Below are 18,282 nucleotides of genomic sequence, written 5' to 3' on the forward strand. Positions count from 1 at the left end.
TTGGAAAATGGCTGCAATGAAACAAAGAGTGAAAAATTTAAAGGGGTCTGAATACTTTCCGTACCCACTGTACCTGCTCGCTGCTTTTCTCTGTTCTTTCTGCTGCTGGCATCTTTCAGCTTAAAGTCATTTCTCGTCCTGTGATTTCCACTTTGGCCATTCACGGTTCAAACTCTCCACTTGACAAGATGAGTGGTTCAGGCCCAGTATAGTATAACATTTCAGCACTACATGACTGGCACAGAAGATCGAATCACTCGAGACTGACAGTTATTTCCTCCACTGACAGGCAACAGTTGAAGTAGAAACTTCCCACAGGTTTTGCAAATTAGATGCTGAAATTCTTCTCCTATCATGTATATCAAATATTAAAGCTATTGTCAATGTCTATTACATAGCTTTCTGCTTCACAGACTCCCAGAGAAAAATACAATCTCATTAATGAGAACAAAACAGAATAGGCAATCTTGACAATTGTTCACCGAAACAACCACGGCTCCGCCATCTCAGTTGGGGGTACAAGTGCTAATTAGCTCCTTGCCTCTCATCATATTGCTTTGCAGTTGCCTTTCCCTGAACTTAACTGTTTTTCAAAGTCATTGTTAGTTCTAAATTGGAAACAACTACATGGTATACTTTGATTCAAATGTTGGTTCTTATTCAACGCAGCATGATAGGAATAAAATCCTTTAATGCTTTGATCTGAGTATGTTTGTTAAACTGGACTTCAGTTGGACTCTAGGTTGACTTAGTGGAAAGCCACATATAATCTATAATAACGGTAATATAAAACAGCAGAAGGTGGACACTGACTCACATTATTCATAGTTGAGTTTAGAGTTTGTGGAAGTTGGGCATGTCTTCCCTACTTAATTTATTATGACTGATTGCAGTCACTTTAAGCTAACTGAACTTATATATCTGGAGATGTTATCTGATGTTGGACATCCACATTTTTTATGTTGATAGCAGTTTTGTTTTGAATTATTTTAGTTATGTTAGAACCCTTCCCAGGTTTTTCTATGAAACGTTTTTTTTTTTAACAGTTCCAGCCGCGGAGCACGTTTTTATCCGTAGCCATAGTGGCAACTCGCAGACCGCTTGAGAGCAAATTAACAGTCTAGTGGTACTACAAATTCAAACAGGAGAATCAACAGAAAGCATCAGAAAAGCATGAAACTTTAATAAACAGCTGTGGCTAGAAATGGCAAAAGAAGACATTATGCACATTAAAAACATGGAAAACAAACAATTTATATTATTCAACATATAGCCTATCTTTTTACAGAAAATATTAACAGAAAAGGTAACTGTAAAGGATAACAGTAACCTTTATTTTGTAATAAATTATCTAATACTGTTACATGTAACTAGCAGTGTTGGGCAAGTTACTTTTAAAAAGTAATTAGTTAAAATTACTAGTTACTTTTTCCAAAAAGTAACTAACTTAGTTACTCAGTTACAAATTATGAAAGTACATTTTTAGTAAATTTGTAAATGCTCAAATGTGACCCCACCTCCACCCCTGTTTAATGGAACTTAAAATACAGTACATGTTCATGTTCAATTAGTTTTGATAAATCTGAATATTATAATGAAATTAACACTTAATACAATAAATTATTAACAGAAGAAATGTACACAAATTAAACTATTTAAGGTTGCTGTGGGACAAAGTGAGAATAGCCTCCAATCAAATACCATGTATGTAGATAGTATGTTTATATAGTGGATTTATGCAAACTACACAATAGATGTTTTAGAACTTTTGATATTTATTGCCCCTCATTTGAGCTTCCCATAGCTGTCTCTTGTTGACTGACTTGCTTGTGTTGTTTATTGTGTGTCCAAATATGCGTACTTTTGAACACCTGCTGATTGGATTACCATGACATTTTACTCAACCTCGGCCAATCCTCAGCATTTATGCGCATTTCTTGTGCAGGGCCCACTACTCAAGGAAGAACAGTCAAAAGGTCTTTGCCTCTCGGCTCAGAGATCTACTTGGTCTGCTGAGAAAAATAGCTTCAGTTATAGCAAACAATTTTGGCTTTTTATGATAGATGTTATAAACTACTGTTATAGTTATTCCCTTAAATGATCATCTATACATTAAACCTCTATCTCCTTCTGTTTTCCTTGCCATTTGTATGCCCTATTTGTTGCAGTGATGTACGAGATGCTGCAGTGTGCTGAGAGTGGGTGGAGACTGTCAGGGGGGAGCTGAAGTCTGGATGAGACCCATAGATTGACTACCTGAGCTCAGCAACTGCTCGAGCCTTGAATTTATTGGACATACTGGAGATGCTGGACTGCTCTGAAATTAAGGGCTAAATCTCAAGGGGTGCTAATCTTACTTACAGTTATAACATGCAGTTGTTGTCTTTGAAGGCTAACTTTTGGTCTCATCAATGTGTCATACGTAGGATGGTGATTACTATCAGGAGTTTCTGACAGTATTAATAGACTATTAAAGTAACAGGGATGCTGGTGATAAGGTGATGTTGACAGTAAAAGGTACACCTGAAATCAAGAGCAGAGATAAACATAAAGAAATGCTTTCATTGTTCTCTCTTTGAAAACATAATTCAGTCTGGGAAGCTTTGTGCATCTAAACAACTGTTAAACAGTACTATTTTCAGAGTTTAAGATATTGATGACAATTGCTATGGCAGAGATAGATAGGACCGTGCTAGAGTAATACCCTGCTTGCTAGCTCTATTCAATGACTTAAAACCAATTGGTTGATCTGAAATAAACAAAGTTTAATGGTACAGAGCACAGAGTAAATGATATTCTCCCACATTATTAGTACTCCGTAGAGTGTGTTTTTATTGTGAAATAACTTTATAAGCATACCACATGCGTTGGTTTAAGTAACAACCGACTGAGGGCACTTATTTTGCCATCAGAAATTGTTCGGAGTATGTTAATTAAGCCAAGCTGCTTCACCGACATACAAAATTGGCATGGAAGATAAAATCAGTGAGGCGAAAAAGAGAAACTCAGCTATAGGCTTTAGGACTTTTCTTTGCTCCTCTACACAGTTGGCGTATTGCTTCAGTCTTACAAATTATGCTGTTACATCTATAATGTTTGCTTTTCCCAAATGCAGTATCAGCAGCAGGACACAATAAAAAAAAATCACAACATGGATAATACACTTCATGGGCTCATATGACAAATAATTTACTTGGTTCTAAACATTCTTATATACCTACTCTGCTTAAATCCCCAGATTGAAAGTAACACTTACTTACAGTAATGGCTTAACCCATGAAGAGAAATCAAAAGGCCTGTCTGATCAATAGAGACACAAACAGACACACACAGACACACTGCAGTACTCTGGCTGCACCTACAGTACTTTACATAATGAAAGAAATGTGGGAGAAGGAAGACAGCAAAATATTTATTTAAATTTTTCTTACAATGCATATCTTGATTAAGCCTCACACTGTATGCTTTGTCACATTCATTATTTGTGATCTTTGCACAATTCATGGAAATTATTAAAATGATAAGAATCTGTAAGAATTATCACACAATCCATCTTGGAGAAATGGGACATTCTTTTAATTTCGCTAACCTTGGCTTGTATACCAAGTATATATGTATTAACATCTTTATGAGCGGTATGAACAGCTGGATGTAGGAGTAGGTTGAAGGTTGAAGGTAAACAACTTCATTTTATGTAGCTGTACTCTTGATAAACATCATTAAGACTACGAGGGTCTTCACAGATTGGTAGGCAGACAGGATTAAAAGAATATCTTTAGTCAGGTCAGACACCAGGTCATCAGGAAAAAATAAGGTTAACTCCTAACCCTAACTGTCAATGTCGCTGATGGCAGAATTAGATAGATCTGGTATGTTTGTTTTGTGTGAATGTTGAGTCAGTTTTTCAGCTCCTGCTGAGTAGAGGTGATATCCCCTTTGCCTTTGGTTGGTGAATCTTATTCTTTGATGGTGACTCAGGCTTATTCAGTAGAGGCTTAAATCTGTTTTCAGTTTTATTACAGTCCACTGCTGCTGTCTGTTTTGCACTGTTGAGAGTGTCTTTCACTGTGCAGCACTGTGCGTCTCTGTTATCCTGTTGTGTTTTTGGAGAGATATCGACGAAGGACAGCCTTTTTTTTTTTTTTTTTGCTTCTACCTAGACCAACATCAGACCGAATCTCTTGTTTTGGTGCACCAGGAGCAGAATACAAAATAATGTTTAGTCCTTGTCCTTAGGCAAGCCTGCGGCTCATGTGTGGGTCAGTTGTGGTGTTCATATCCAGTAGGCCTCGATTAGTGTGCAGCCGATATCCAATGTGATTGTTTCACCTGTTTATGAGTTGTTTCACCTTAATCATTCGATCATTAGCATAATAAAGGAGCTTTACGTCCTAACTTTAAGATGAAAAAACAACAAATTAGTTAGTAATGGCATTAGGGGACCCTTAATAAGAAAATAAGAGAATCCTACAGCTGCCATCTGAACAGAAATAAAGAAAGGTTTGACATGACTTAAGGTGCCCAAAAAAACGTCTTGGAACAGGAAAACCATAAGGAACAAATCTGTGAGGCTCAATGAATTCTCATCTCCCTGTATCTGATATCAAATGTAGTTTGTGCTTTCAAGATCCAGTACGGTCTTACATCACAATCTGGGTCAGTTTGACACAATGCACTCAAGGGAGAAGACAGAGTAGGCTTCTTGTGGAAAAACTTGAAAAATCATCTCCTTTTCTTTGCAAGAAGTGTCCAAGGGTAAGTATCCAAATGGGTTTAGCATATTCTGAGCCTGTGTTGTAAATAACTGAAATTGATCCACAATAGTCCACAAAGGACAGCAGAGTAGGACTGGACAGCCCTTATTGTATTGCTGTTAAAAACCAGTCTCTATTATTACGCATAATAACAAATGATACAACGCCTATGATTTTGTGCTTTTTAAGCTACTTTAACACAGGCTCATGTGAAAACAGCTGTTAAGTCCCACTGTACAAAGTGTATTGTCTGGAGAGTATTTCCAAGCAGCTCTCTGTTTCCTGTTTTAGAGAACAAGGTAATAAGCGGGTTCAGCAGTGGAGGATTTGGATTGATGTGACAAATGACACAAGGTTGAAACTTGAGTGGATTTTGCACCTGCTCCTGAGTCGTTTTTCAGGCCGTAACAGTTACTCCCCTATGAAAAACTGTGTGTTTTGACAGAAACACAGTGCTTTTTTTTATCCAGAGGGTTAATCCAGTCATCCTCGTACATTATATAGGACGTGATACAATTCTCCAAGTCCTCACAGGATCAACTGTACTTCCCATCCTATCTAATTCATCTCTCGCTGCTGTGTATGATTACTTATTCATACAGTAAGGCCCTACATCCACGAGAAACCATTACAAATGACATTGGCAGTATTATCTATTTTTACATCCATTGTAGAAAAACATGCTTTAGTGTAACAGACAATAAACTGTGTACAATACTGGCAGTGTATGCACATTTACTTCTTTGAGTTATTCCTTCCATGTCCCTGATGCATATTTTGCAATTATTATTCTTCTGCCTTTACCTGATCACTTTTACCTTAGCCAGGTCACTGTAAATGCATGCATGCAAGTATCACTGCAGCAAACATCTCTTGAAGAATATCACTTACACAATGAACCAAATTGTCATGTAAAAAAACTGCCTTCAATGCGGCATTAATGACACATTGGCAGTGAAAAGAGCCCACCTGTAAATGATGCATGCGCTGTTCCGGCAAGTATCACAATTTGCTGTGTCTTGTCCTGTTCGGTAGGTGAGCCTGTTAACAGAGAGATGAAAAGATATATGTGATACCCAGTGACAGGCTTTAGTTTCCACATTTCAACACCTGTGGGCATAAGCTATCTGGTCAAATTTGTTGTTGTTTATTCCTAATAGTTGAAAATGCATCAGGGGCTCTGATCCTGCAGTTCTATCAGATTTGGTTAATCAAGTGTGTAGACTTGCTGATTTTACATAATAGGATTACCTTGTTTTTCCTCAACATAGTTTTAAAATGTGTTATGTGTCTCTAATCTATAGGCAGTGGGAAGTAGGTAGCAAATAAATGCTGCATTAATCACGTGTAATGAAAAATCAATACCTTTACATTCTGTGCTATACTGTACATCTTTTTGTATTTCTCAGCTGACTCAATTTGCAACAGACACAATAAACATCAAGGATTCAAAAAAAGCAATCAACAAGACAAATTGTATCTGCTTTGTTTATTGCATCGTTGGCAGGCCCAGAGGGTCCATTGTATTTACTGTATAAGAGGTGTAATTTGTTACGTTAAAAAAACGTCACAAAAGAGCAACTTAAGCCATCTCTCTGGCCTGATGGAGTCTTCTGTGTACACGTCACATATGACACATTAAATATGTAATAAGTCCTTCACAGTAACATTTTTTTGTTTAAGTTTCCTCATCTGACTTTGCATGCAATGGCAGGCTACATTGGTCTGGGGATGATGGGAGGGGCCGTGTTAGAGCTGCACATGTAATTGCTTGCTGTCACGGCAGCCCTTCACCCTGTTGGATGACATGTGGAAGGGTTGGACCACAACCGCTCAACATGACATGAGAGGCGACCTCATTGGTTGAGACAGAACAGTGTGTGGATCGAAAATGCTGATGGGAGCTCAAGGTCAACAAGTTCATCCATCCTGCCCTGTTCCCAAATTAAGTCTCTCTGAACAGCTGTGAGCCCAGACAGTAACTCACTGCAAGATCCACTCTACTGCTCTCTGGCTTTTCATGTACAGCTTTGTAATTTAAAGAGCTTCGCTCTAATAATCAAAACGCATTAACCTAAATTCATAATCACCACGTTTACTCAGCACAAAAAAACTCACTTTTCCAATTGAGGGTAAAATGCTCATGACCTAATACAGTGCCACTGTATTAAGAGTGTTGCAGAGGACGATTTCATAGATGCTTCATGTGGGAGAAAATAACTGGACCTCTGAAAGTTGTTCTCTGAAATGACTGTTTGTTGGCATAGATCCACTGCTGTGTGGTTTGCCCACGTCAGCTGTCCTGGGAGATGTCCTGCCCTCGTCGTTCCAGTTTTACTGTCCACACCCCCTGCCTGCTGCTCTGCTTGAGCAATGCGTAGTATTTTGTGTTTTACTGAAAACTTGTGCGCGTTAACTGTCAGATCAGGCCATATTGTCTCAAATGGCATGCTTAAATATAGGGTAAATACAGTACTGTGTCATATATGTCATCAGTAACATTTATTGACTATTTGATGTAGCACTGGGACTACCATGGGTAGAGATTATTATTATTAACTAGAATGGGTACAGATATTATGGCAGTCTTATCTTTATTTATTTAAGAAACTATTAAGCTATGGACTGTTGTTAAATTTGAAGTCATGCAAAAGACCAACATTCTGTATGTAACTGTGTTGTTGAGTGTTGCTCAGCCACTTTGAGATAAAAATTTACACTACACTACAGTTTAGGTAACGAAGCTGGTCAGGGTTTCAGTTTCACATCAAAGATGGGATACAGATAACAAGCAAATGCATTGTTTGTAGTTCCTTTTTTGCAGGATGTCATTGATAACCATCCAAGGTTTTTTGTGACTTCATCAAACTTACGGAGATATGAAACTGATGACAATCATATGCATTATTTTGAGTTCTTGTTGTACTTTGGCAGGGAATATTTGTCTTGTTTCTAATTGGCTTATGCAACACAATTGGGACAGCAGGTAAAATCCTTCCCAAACAAATGGAGGAGTGTAATATTTTACTACAATGGTACTTCCAATGTAAACAGGGATATAGAGAAAATGTATAAAAATGTACAAAATGCCTTCTTATAAACCTTGTGCCTGTACCATTGCTGGGCCAACAGATTACTTTATTCTTTTGTCACTACATGTATGCTGTAATAATTGGACATCATGTATTTCTTTTGGCGCTTTAAGTTGGATTCATTAAAAAGTTTAGCTTTATAGAAGGTTATCAGAATAGCCAGCCATGCAAAAAAGAGAAGCGTATATGGGAACATACTGTGGTAGGTATACTGTAGGCTTTTCGTCTTGTAACTGCATCTCTCTAATAACACTCGATGGAACATAACACAGTGAAGGCATTATAGCAGGCACAGTTTCATGGAGATGAAAGGCAAAATGTCATGAGGTTGCACTAATTGGGCCTTTAAAACCAAGTTCCACAGAGACTCACTGGGGTGCCTTGTTCTCAAATGGATATGGATGCAACTTAAATACAATTTGCTTTGTGTTGCTTTGTGTTTTAGAGATGAAGTAAATTGATTCTGCTGTACTAGTCTGGTTGTGGACATGGCTTGAGGGCTTTATGAAGCTGGTTAATGCATTTTCTTCTATCAATCTTTCAATCAATCACTCAATCAATCAATCAAAATGTATTCATAAAGCACTTTAAAATGCAACAAACGTTGCATAAGGTGCTGTACATAACAAAGTAGGAGTCCTTAAAACATTTAACAATTAAAACATGAAATAGTGTCACAGTAAAAATGTTTTTTTAAGAATATGTGTACATACATCAATTATGACACACATAAATATTGCCAATCTTGCTCTTGCAATAAAATTACACATTGACAGTATTAACAATTTAGTGCTGTGTATTTTATTTACCATATAATTAGACCTTGATGGTTGATCATGTCACATGACCTGTAGAATATTCTTAAACGATGCTAGCGGTATGGCTTGGTGATCCTCTGATTCTCGTCTTGTCTTGTACCATGTGCAGGTCAACGTCTTCACTCATTGAACAAAACATCTTAACATCTACTTGACAGATTGGCACTGCATTTTGTTAAGCATAATGCCGTTTATGATGTCCTAATGTTTCTTCTAGCCCATAATGAGGATAACTTTTTTTTTTTTTTTTGAAATATCCAACAAATACTGAATAGACTGCTGTGAAATTTTATTACAGAAATTCATGGTATACAGAGGTTGAATTAACAATCTTTGATCCCCTGACCTTTCATCTAGCACATTGAGGTCAAAATGTCTGTCTAAACTGTAAAGTCACTATTTAAACACTACCTATTGAAAACATTCATCACAGTTTCAAATTTGACCTTTCACACTTTCCATCCAGTTTTCGGTGAGATGAGAGATTATTATTACTGAAATTTTTTTATTCTTTCTCCTTTGGTTTTAAATCCAAATAAACTGTTAAAATAATTTGACTTTACTGTTGGCTTCTTTACATTCAGTTTGACTGCTTGTATTTTTTGTCATCGTCATAATGATGTTGTCATGTTTCCAAAACTTAGCAATTACTTTGGAGTACAATGTTATCCTAACCCATGGAATTAATGGCCATAGCTAAAAGACTCAACTCAAGTTGTAATAGACTGAATCATAGTTTATCCTAACACCACAATGAAGTGAAATGTTATGTACAATATATAATATATGTTTGGTTGTATGCAAGTAAGTAAGTAACTGTAAAGCTTACTCTACTCACCCCTCTCTCTGCGCTTCACCCTTCTCAAGCTCCTGAATTACTCCAAGTAGGACCTTGATGGTCTCCTGGCTCGAGCTGATGAGGCTCTCCATGGCCTGCAGCTGTGCTTTGATATCCTTGTCTCCAGATAAGGGCATTATCTGCTGGCTGCTCCCCATGCCTGGGGCTCCTGTGTCTTTTGGAGGAAAGCCCTCATCCCCTCCAACTGTTTGCTGGAGTTTAGAGGAGGCTGACACATGCCTTGTCCGACACTGCCCCTGTGACTGCACAGCACATTTGGCACTATGAGGAAGTGTTTGTGACTGCTGTTCGTTTAGCTGTGGACCCTTTTTCCGTTTGCAGCTCACAGACGGGCTTCCTAGAGACTCCACCTGTGTCAAAGAGTTCCATGCAACAGGGCCCCTGCCCTTTAACGTGTCCTGTGAAAACTCTGAGTTAGCCAGCTGGCGCTTTGAGGAAGTTCCAGCTTCCATGTCTTCTTTGGGTAATCCTTTGTGTTTGGTCCTTGTCCCCCAGACCTGGTACTCTGTTTCTCTTTTGGATGGAGGGCTGCTCTGATGGCACTCTTCTGAGAAATGTGAAGAGTCTGGACAAGAGGGTCCATCCACACAGTTGGCACTGGAAAGCAAATCCTCTGTATCGCTGTTGTCATCAGTGTGGTGAAGCAATGCTTTTGTCTGCCCCACAATCTTTCCCTTGTACTTGGAGGACTCCCCAATAGATGTTGTATCCTTACCTCCTGGCTTTATATCACTCAAAAAGCCATTGTTTTGTCCTTTATAATCTTCCACTAAAGCGGTATGTTTAAATGTGTGTCCTTTTTTCCTCTCAAAAGGGAAAGTCTTGTATTGCTTAGTGAGGTCCGGTGAGGTCTGGACACCAGTACTCTTGGTCACGTTTGGAATAGAGCGTCTGGCGGGCATGGTCATGTACTTTCTGTGTGTCACTTTGCAGGAAATGGATCTGGAGTGTTTTCCCCGATGCTCATTCTGGGCATCACAAATATCCTTAAAACGCACTTGTAAGGCCTTGTTTCTCTTCTTCACCTGCTGTTTGCCTAATTCTGGTCCAGACTCTGCATCAAGAATGTGTGACGGGCCTGTCTCTGAATCTGATTCATCCGAGTTTGACAGAACAATGCATTTGTTGTCTTCTTTACTCACCATATTTTCTGAAAAAGGTAAAAGAGAAAAAAACATCAGTGTCTGTGTGTTAATCTGTTATAGAGTGAGAAGGAATTTAATCTAGAATTATTCCTGTGAGATACAAAGAAACTTTTCTCCTCTGGGACTTTAACTTTACATTCTGGGAACACATTATAAGGCTTTTTTTTAAAGACACAATCTGTGATCCAAAATGCAAATTCGAAATCGAAGAGCCATAATTCATAACATGATCTCTATCGATACACATCAAATGACATGTGCCAAAAGTAAAACACTGAAAACCACTGCTTGGCAGAAATGAATAATTATCATATTGCATGTACAGGTCAAACAAGTCCGACAATTATTATTGTTTTCCCGATTCTATATTTTAAAAACATTCTCAGTGTTGCGTTAGATAACATAAAACTCAATGAAGCCAATAGATTTATGTTAACACACAAGTTATGGCCACCAATTTTACTTGCAAACCTTAAACGGAAAATCTTTCCTAGTTCATTTCTCATCTGACACAGGTCTAAACAGTTTATTAAATAACCCCATATTTTGAATTGCAAAATTGTTATTTCCATTGTGGGATCAATACATATAAATTATTATTATTATATTTATATTTGTTCATATTTTTCACTAATTATTGAACATGGAGAGTTCAATGTCCATCACAGCTTTAAAAGGTGCTTCAACTGTGAGTCACCTAACATTGTCAATAGATAAGATTAATGGAACGTCCTTATTTCCAGAACCAGGGGTGCCTGAAATAGCACCTTCCGCTAGTCCTGCTATTCCTTCTGCTGCACTGCTCATTGCTAACTCTGCCAACACTTGTGATTGCCAGTTATGCACAGTAGTTTTTTCATAAGCAAGCTTGCCTGCTTAAAGTTTTAATTTGCTTCAGGACACCTTTTTCAAATAATAATTTAGTTTACGCAAACCTCATCGCTCCTTCTGTCTCCATTCAGAAACTGTTCAATTACTTATGTCAGTTCTCAACCTCAAATTCACAACTCGAGCTGGAAGCACAGTTCAGCTGTTATCACAGTTGGAATATCAGATAATGGCTTTACCTCACCAAGCTAAGTTTTTTTGGTTATCCTAACATATATTTAATGTGCCTTTATGTAATTCAAGAGGTTTTTGGGGTGTTTGACAATTATCATTACACTATAGGACGAATGTCAAAGCTGCAGGCTGTAGTTACTGTCAGATGTGCTTGTGAATGAAAACTTTGAATAGCGGACCGTATTTTTCTTTTGGTTTTGGTACACAAATGCGTTATAACTCATGTTATTAATTTATGTAGTTGTGAAATAGCAATGGGTCAGCATTAAGTGTTTTGGGCTCAATTGGTTTTGTGGCTTATTTCCCCTCGGTTCATGCAATTCTTTGGATGTTCTATTGGATCACTGTAGACTCCAATCTCTCTTTACTTGTTAAAAGGTAAGAGTGTACATTAGCTTTAGTGATTTGAACACACAGCGGCCTTGCACACAGCCCATTCTCTGCTTCAAGGGGCCTCTTTTGTCGCACATAGCAGAATCACATTTACATCCTGTTCAGCTTTAGATTAGGGAAACGTACTAACTCAAATAAATGGGGTTATGTGACAGCTTGCTGTACTGTCCTTCATATCATAATTACATCTAAACGGCTAAACTCCTGTTGTCTGCTCCGCACTGGTACACTCAGCTGCACTCATTGCCTCCCTCGAACTTCCTGTATACCCACCCACTTATGGTCATCTACTTATCAGTGCCACATAACATTTGGTTGACCTACTAGTAGGTGTTAAGTATTTAATATATTCCAGATGTGGTCTGAGGTCCATGGCAGAGGAAATGACCTCACTGCAGCTGTCGTCCATTCCTTCTAAAAGCTGGCGTTTGTTTCCTCCACCTGGATGGAGCCTAGCCTAGATGCCACATTTAAAGTCTCTACATCCTCTGTAATCACACTATGAATCGGTTTCACATAAATTGATTGACTGAATTGAACTTAAGCTTTAACTCTTTGATTACAAATCACTGTTTTTTTTAAAACTTTTTATTAAAGGGCAGCTTGGGAAACAAACAGTTGCCAAAGTGATTGAATATGTTTATGAATTACTTGAAATCCCTGTAAAGGTCCCATGGCATGAAAATCACTTTATGAGTATTTTTTAAACATTAACATGAGTTGCCCCAGCCAGCCTATGGTCCATGGAAATGGTGATAGGTATAAACCATGCCCAGGGTATCCTGTTCTACCTTGGGGAAAAAGAAAGCTGAGATGGGTCAATCTGGAATCTTACCCTTATGACGCCAAAAGGGGAAAGGTTACCTCCCTTTCTCTACTTTGCCCGCTGAGAATCTGGACATTCATTGGAGAGACATCATGGCTTGCAAACGAGCAAAGCATGGCAGTTGTTCAAGGCCAGACCCCCACCCCTCCACTCTGCCCCCCTCTCTCCTCCTCAATAGCATTTAAAGGTACAGACTCAGAAATGGCACCACCTAAGAAAAGCTCATTGTAGAACTGGCTCTAGTGGCTGTAATTCTGCACCAAGGCTGAATTTTTGGAAAGAGACTTCAGATACAGTAATAGGGGATCAAATAGGCTTACATTAAAGCATCCAAAAAGCAGCATGTCATAGGACCTTTAAATGAGAAACAGTTTTCACTTCAGAGTAAGAGTGGTCAAGTCTCGAAAACATGTCAAGCATATTTTCTAACAACTGTTTTAGCATTATGGCTTATAAAACATGGGTTTATATATTAGTTTATTATATTTAAATTATTGATTTGACACGTATAAGAGCTAGTTATTATGATCTGCTAATTAAAGAAAATTATAACTTATAGTGTTTGTAAAACTGCTATGATCATGCAAAGGAGCTAAACATTACTTTCATAATACAACAGATTGCTGCTGTAGTAACTCAGCATGCAGGGTTTCAAATTAAGTCCCATATGATCAAACAAGAAATGTTGTATTTTCTGTCTCATTGGTGATGGAACACATTTCATAGCTTGAGATTGACATGCAGTACAAGGAAATGAGTTTATGTTTGATACGGTTGAAAGGAAACATCAAAAGAAGCTGGTTAATCATTTTCATATGACAAGACACCATGTGATAAATAAACTCATTGAATCATCTATTACCACACAAAAGCAAGCTATTCATGGTGTCGCCGCTTCTCTGAAAGTAATCATGTTTTGTCATTCGGAGACGTTGTAAATCTATCAATGTGATTGTTCTGGTGGGGAAATTTATACTAAAGAGACATTTCTTTACTGTCAAGTTTCACAACTCCCTTGAAATTAGTAAGAGGAAAATACAAGTAGAAAAGATGAATGTTAATTTCTGATCTGCAGTTGATCTTCAGTGAATGTTGAGTTCCAATGATGTGTGTGAATGATTACATGTGTAAAAGCACTCACAAAATAATAAGTAACTCAGTGTCATGTGAATACACACTTTTACAATAATGGCAAAACTGTATTTGTTGTGACTCTGCATTGTTTATGTTTAATATGCACCCATATGGGCACTTTTATGTGTGTTTTAGTGTGCGTGAGTTGTCACTTTTTTAAAAAGAGGCTTTTGCCAGGATCTTGCGGAGTGTGTGCAGAAACACAGAAACAAGCACAGACTCACACAACAGCAGACAAGGGAAGATAATAAAAAGCATGAGGTTGTATTTCTTGTGTTTCACCTTGAAGACTGTCCACTGTAATCTAACCCTGAGCTCAAACTGTTGATGAAATGGATTATATTTAGAGGCAACTATTTTTTATCTTGCTTCTTATTAATTCTGGAATAAAATGGCAAGCCAACAGCTTTTAGTGTCACTTCAGTCACTGCAATGCATTCATGGCCAGAAGAGAAAAAACCACAACATGCAACTAGCTCAGTCTCATTATACAAGAACAATATGGTATGCTGTGTCATGAATTTACACACAGTTGTTTTGGAATTTGGAGCAGCTGAATTTTATTGGGGTTGATATTTGTTCTAAAACGTAGCTTAGTATGCACTTTGATTTTAGCGTAAGTTGTTTGTCAGAAGCCGATCCACGGATAAAAAGAAATTTGTTCAAGGCTGATTCACATGGGATCATACCATTTCACAACTCAGAAATACCAGTCTACCACTGAAAAGGTAATCACATCTGCAGGAAGTCTCCTCTAAGTACATACAATTTATTATGCAGTCATGAGAGGCATGTAAAGTAAGGTAGTCAAGAAAAGCAAAGCTTCAATGACTTATTATTATTGGTATCAGAAACACACAGACTGAGAGAGACTGACGTGACATATGAATTTATTCAGATGTTTGAGTGAGAACCTCTTTCGTCGTCGGAGTTCTTGTCCTCCTCCTCCTCTCAAAGCAAGCTATATCTCTGCTAATGACCTGAGGTCGTTCCCTGATTTGGCCTCAGCTGTCCAGAGGATTATGAATAATGCATTGACTCTAAAATTGCAAAAGTAATCCTCTGAAATCTCCTCATGTACCCTAGCAGGCCAAGTTGTCTGTTCCAATTGCCCTTCAGTTCTAAACACTAAAATGCTGCATCTGTGAGAAAGAAGACACGTTTCACAACAGTATCATGATTGGTTTATCATAACCCTAATGTTGTATAAATGTGGTTGTTTGTAAAGAATGTAATAGGGGGAATGGATCATTTTTCCACGCAATTGCAGGTCTATAACATTGCTGACTCATGAATTATGCCCCATTGAAAAACAAAGTGAAAGAGCAAGGAGGCGGCTTTGCTTAGATCGCCTAACATCTTTGACAGCCTGAATCAACACAATAATTACTGAAGTGCATCTGTAGGATATTTAGATAGGATAACATTGTCTAGCCACTCTCGTTAATGGTTAAGTAATGTTATTATAGTGGCCTCAAACATAGTAACCTCCACTGCACCATCAATACAAACCAAGTGCATCATGAACATGGGATGCTCGTCAATGCTGAAGATTTTAGTAATCATTTGCTAAAACTAGTGTGTATTGCGTGCTAAATGCTTCAATCTTCATTATATAATTGAGTTGATGTTGATGCTTTGGTTATCATCCCCCATGCATTCTATACTGTACCATACTATGGATCTTTTCTCATTATTATTTGCATAAATTACAGAACGTGACATTGCACCAACTAAGCACAATGTAAAGGACGAGAAACCGCTCTCTTAGTCCCGTCCAATACTGTGCAACCCTATACCTTCCGCGTTGCAGTAATCTTTTTCTCATCACACCATCACGTTCTTTTTCCAGCAACAATGTAAGCTCCTTTGGTTCCAAATTTTAGTATGGTCCTTTGTCCAATTTTAGAAAAAAAATCTCAGCCATTTTTGAGATCTCCACAGTCATGCACACGCAAAGACACACATACACACACAATCTTATTCCAGCAGTCTTCTAGAGCTATCTGTACTGTGCTGCCGGCTACACCTGTGAAAGTTTGCTTTATGACATTGGCTTAAAAGATTTATCACCGAGCAGCACTTTCTGTTATGGGGAAAAGCGGGAGGTTTTAAAAGGCTCCCTTCCCTCTATCTCCTGGATGAGAGCACTGGCTGTGAAATGGATCCTTGGGAAGAGTAAGTTTGGAGAGGCTGATATGCAGAAGGGTGTTTTTTTTTTTTTGTGATCCAATGCTTTAATGCTGTAGTGTTGGTCTCTTTTTGTATAACATAATGGAGAAGACAGTCTCGGGGTCTAACACTTTAGCACTAACATCCGTAGTGCATCACCCTGATGAGTTCATTGATTAATAAGGGGTTGGGCTAAGGGCATACATGTGGACTCAGGTCGATTTGATGATTGACTGTGGTGTAACGTAGAAGATGATTTATAAGTGAAAAAGATGCTGTGACATACAAGCCACAGTGTGCTTGACACCTTAAAGCTGTCTCCGTCTGTGTTTCCTGTAAACTCAGGTAGTCAAGGAATGACATGTAGAAAATAGAGGGACAGAGAGGGAGGTGGGGGGAGGCAACAACTCAGAGCAAATACAAGTGCAGCTCTGTATGTGATGCAGTACCCTAGAGCTTCCCAGATCACACATGTCATTAGTCATGATGAGTCTGAATCCAGATTTTATCAAATTCAGCCTTGAAGATCACATCACTCATCGCATACAAATTTGTTGTATAGTCTACGCCACTTAATACGGTAGGTGTTTTCCAATAAATGATCAGTCTGTTACAGCACGATTAACAATAGTCTATTAGAGTGAGAGCTCATCAAAATTCTTCACTATCAAGCCCAGACAATTCACAAGTACAGCAATCTCAATTATCAGCCTCTGCATCATCTAATAAATACTGCATGTCTGTCAAAGGCTGCATAGACACGCATTATGATAAGTATATAAGTCCAAGTCAAATTTCATCACCATTGATCTTCATTTTCAATTGTGAAGAAAAACCTTGACGTGTTCTCCTGATTAGTCATTAAATGCTGTGATGCAGAAATGCCCTGTCCCTAATGTATCCATATCTAACACATACAGGGATCATACACATGCATGCATCACTAACCAAAATAATTCAACAGTATTTTATTAGAATTGATGCATGCTTCTTATATCTACTTGGATTCAATTAAGATTTTAAAATGCAGACCAGATGAATCCCCTACTCTATTCTGCAGTACCTGTGAATATTTGTGGAACTCCAAAAAAAGGAAGTAGAACTCTTACCTTGAGAAACAGATCAGAGGTGCAAAGGACAAGAAAGCACAGATCCCCTGTAGAGCCAGTGTTTATCCATGTATTCAGTGGGTGCCAGCAGGGTACTGTCCAGCCACTGGAGCAGCTCTCACATGCTGCGGGAGGACCGAGAGAGAGGCAGCCGGTGCAGTGACAGCTGGAGTTGTTGTGGCACATCAGGCAAAGATTCAGGTTATTGGGATGGGAAAAAGCAGAAAGACATTGCCTCAAAACCTCACTGGTTCCTCACTGATATCCCCCTTGTGCCTGTTTCTCTGCTCTCTTCTCTTTTATACACCTCATTCAAGCATCACTGACACTCATTCGCTCTTGTCCCTGCACTCACCGGGAATAGGCACTCACACACGCAGCGGAGATCTCCATCTCGCGGTGCTGCTGCAATCCCTGTGCATTCGTGATTGAGTGTCTGTGTGTCTGTGTGTGTTAGAAAGGCAGGGAGAGGGACGGCTGGTGGGTGGGTGGATATGGCAAAGGGAGGAAGGAGGATGCGGAGAAGGAGGAGGAGGGGTGACGGGTAGTCCGCAAGCTGCTGGGGAAAGTCCAGAGTCGCTGAGCTGCATCACCGGCGAAGACCCCCTTAACTTGTCCTCCACAGGCTGGCTACGGTGACACTGAGCTGTTATATAATCTGAAGGGCTACAGGAGACGGCGTAGAGGGGGAACTGTGAAATAATAATAATGGATTGTGGTTTTAATTGGATGTCTCCTGCTCCTATTACTTTCATACATCTGCCACATTCCTTATGCAAAGTGGCGAAAGGGGCTGAGACAGGCAAAGGAAAAGATAAGTACTCTACAAAAGGGGAAACAGAGGAGGTAAGGAGCCAACTGGGCAGCCGTGGGCTTAATAGAGACAGTGAGACAGGAAAGAGATGCACGGAGAACAAT

At 38.8% G+C, this 18,282-nt stretch overlaps 1 protein-coding gene across 1 annotated transcript in view; it reads right to left on the reverse strand.

Annotated features, from left to right (window-relative positions):
• Window positions 1–17,986, reverse strand: part of insyn2ab (inhibitory synaptic factor 2Ab) — a 22,053-nt gene extending 4,067 nt beyond the window's left edge. The window contains exons 1-4 of the mRNA XM_034898646.1: window positions 17,720–17,986; window positions 17,365–17,530; window positions 9,503–10,673; window positions 5,724–5,795 (exon numbers count right to left, since the gene is read on the reverse strand). Of these exons, the coding sequence (XP_034754537.1) occupies window positions 5,724–5,795; window positions 9,503–10,668 (1,238 nt within the window). The 5' untranslated portion in view covers window positions 10,669–10,673; window positions 17,365–17,530; window positions 17,720–17,986. The remainder of the gene's footprint in view (window positions 1–5,723; window positions 5,796–9,502; window positions 10,674–17,364; window positions 17,531–17,719) is intronic.
• Window positions 17,987–18,282: the final 296 nt, after the last annotated feature.

Source organism: Etheostoma cragini, chromosome 17 (genome assembly GCF_013103735.1).
Source record: "Etheostoma cragini isolate CJK2018 chromosome 17, CSU_Ecrag_1.0, whole genome shotgun sequence".
NCBI classification, from domain to species: domain Eukaryota; kingdom Metazoa; phylum Chordata; class Actinopteri; order Perciformes; family Percidae; genus Etheostoma; species Etheostoma cragini.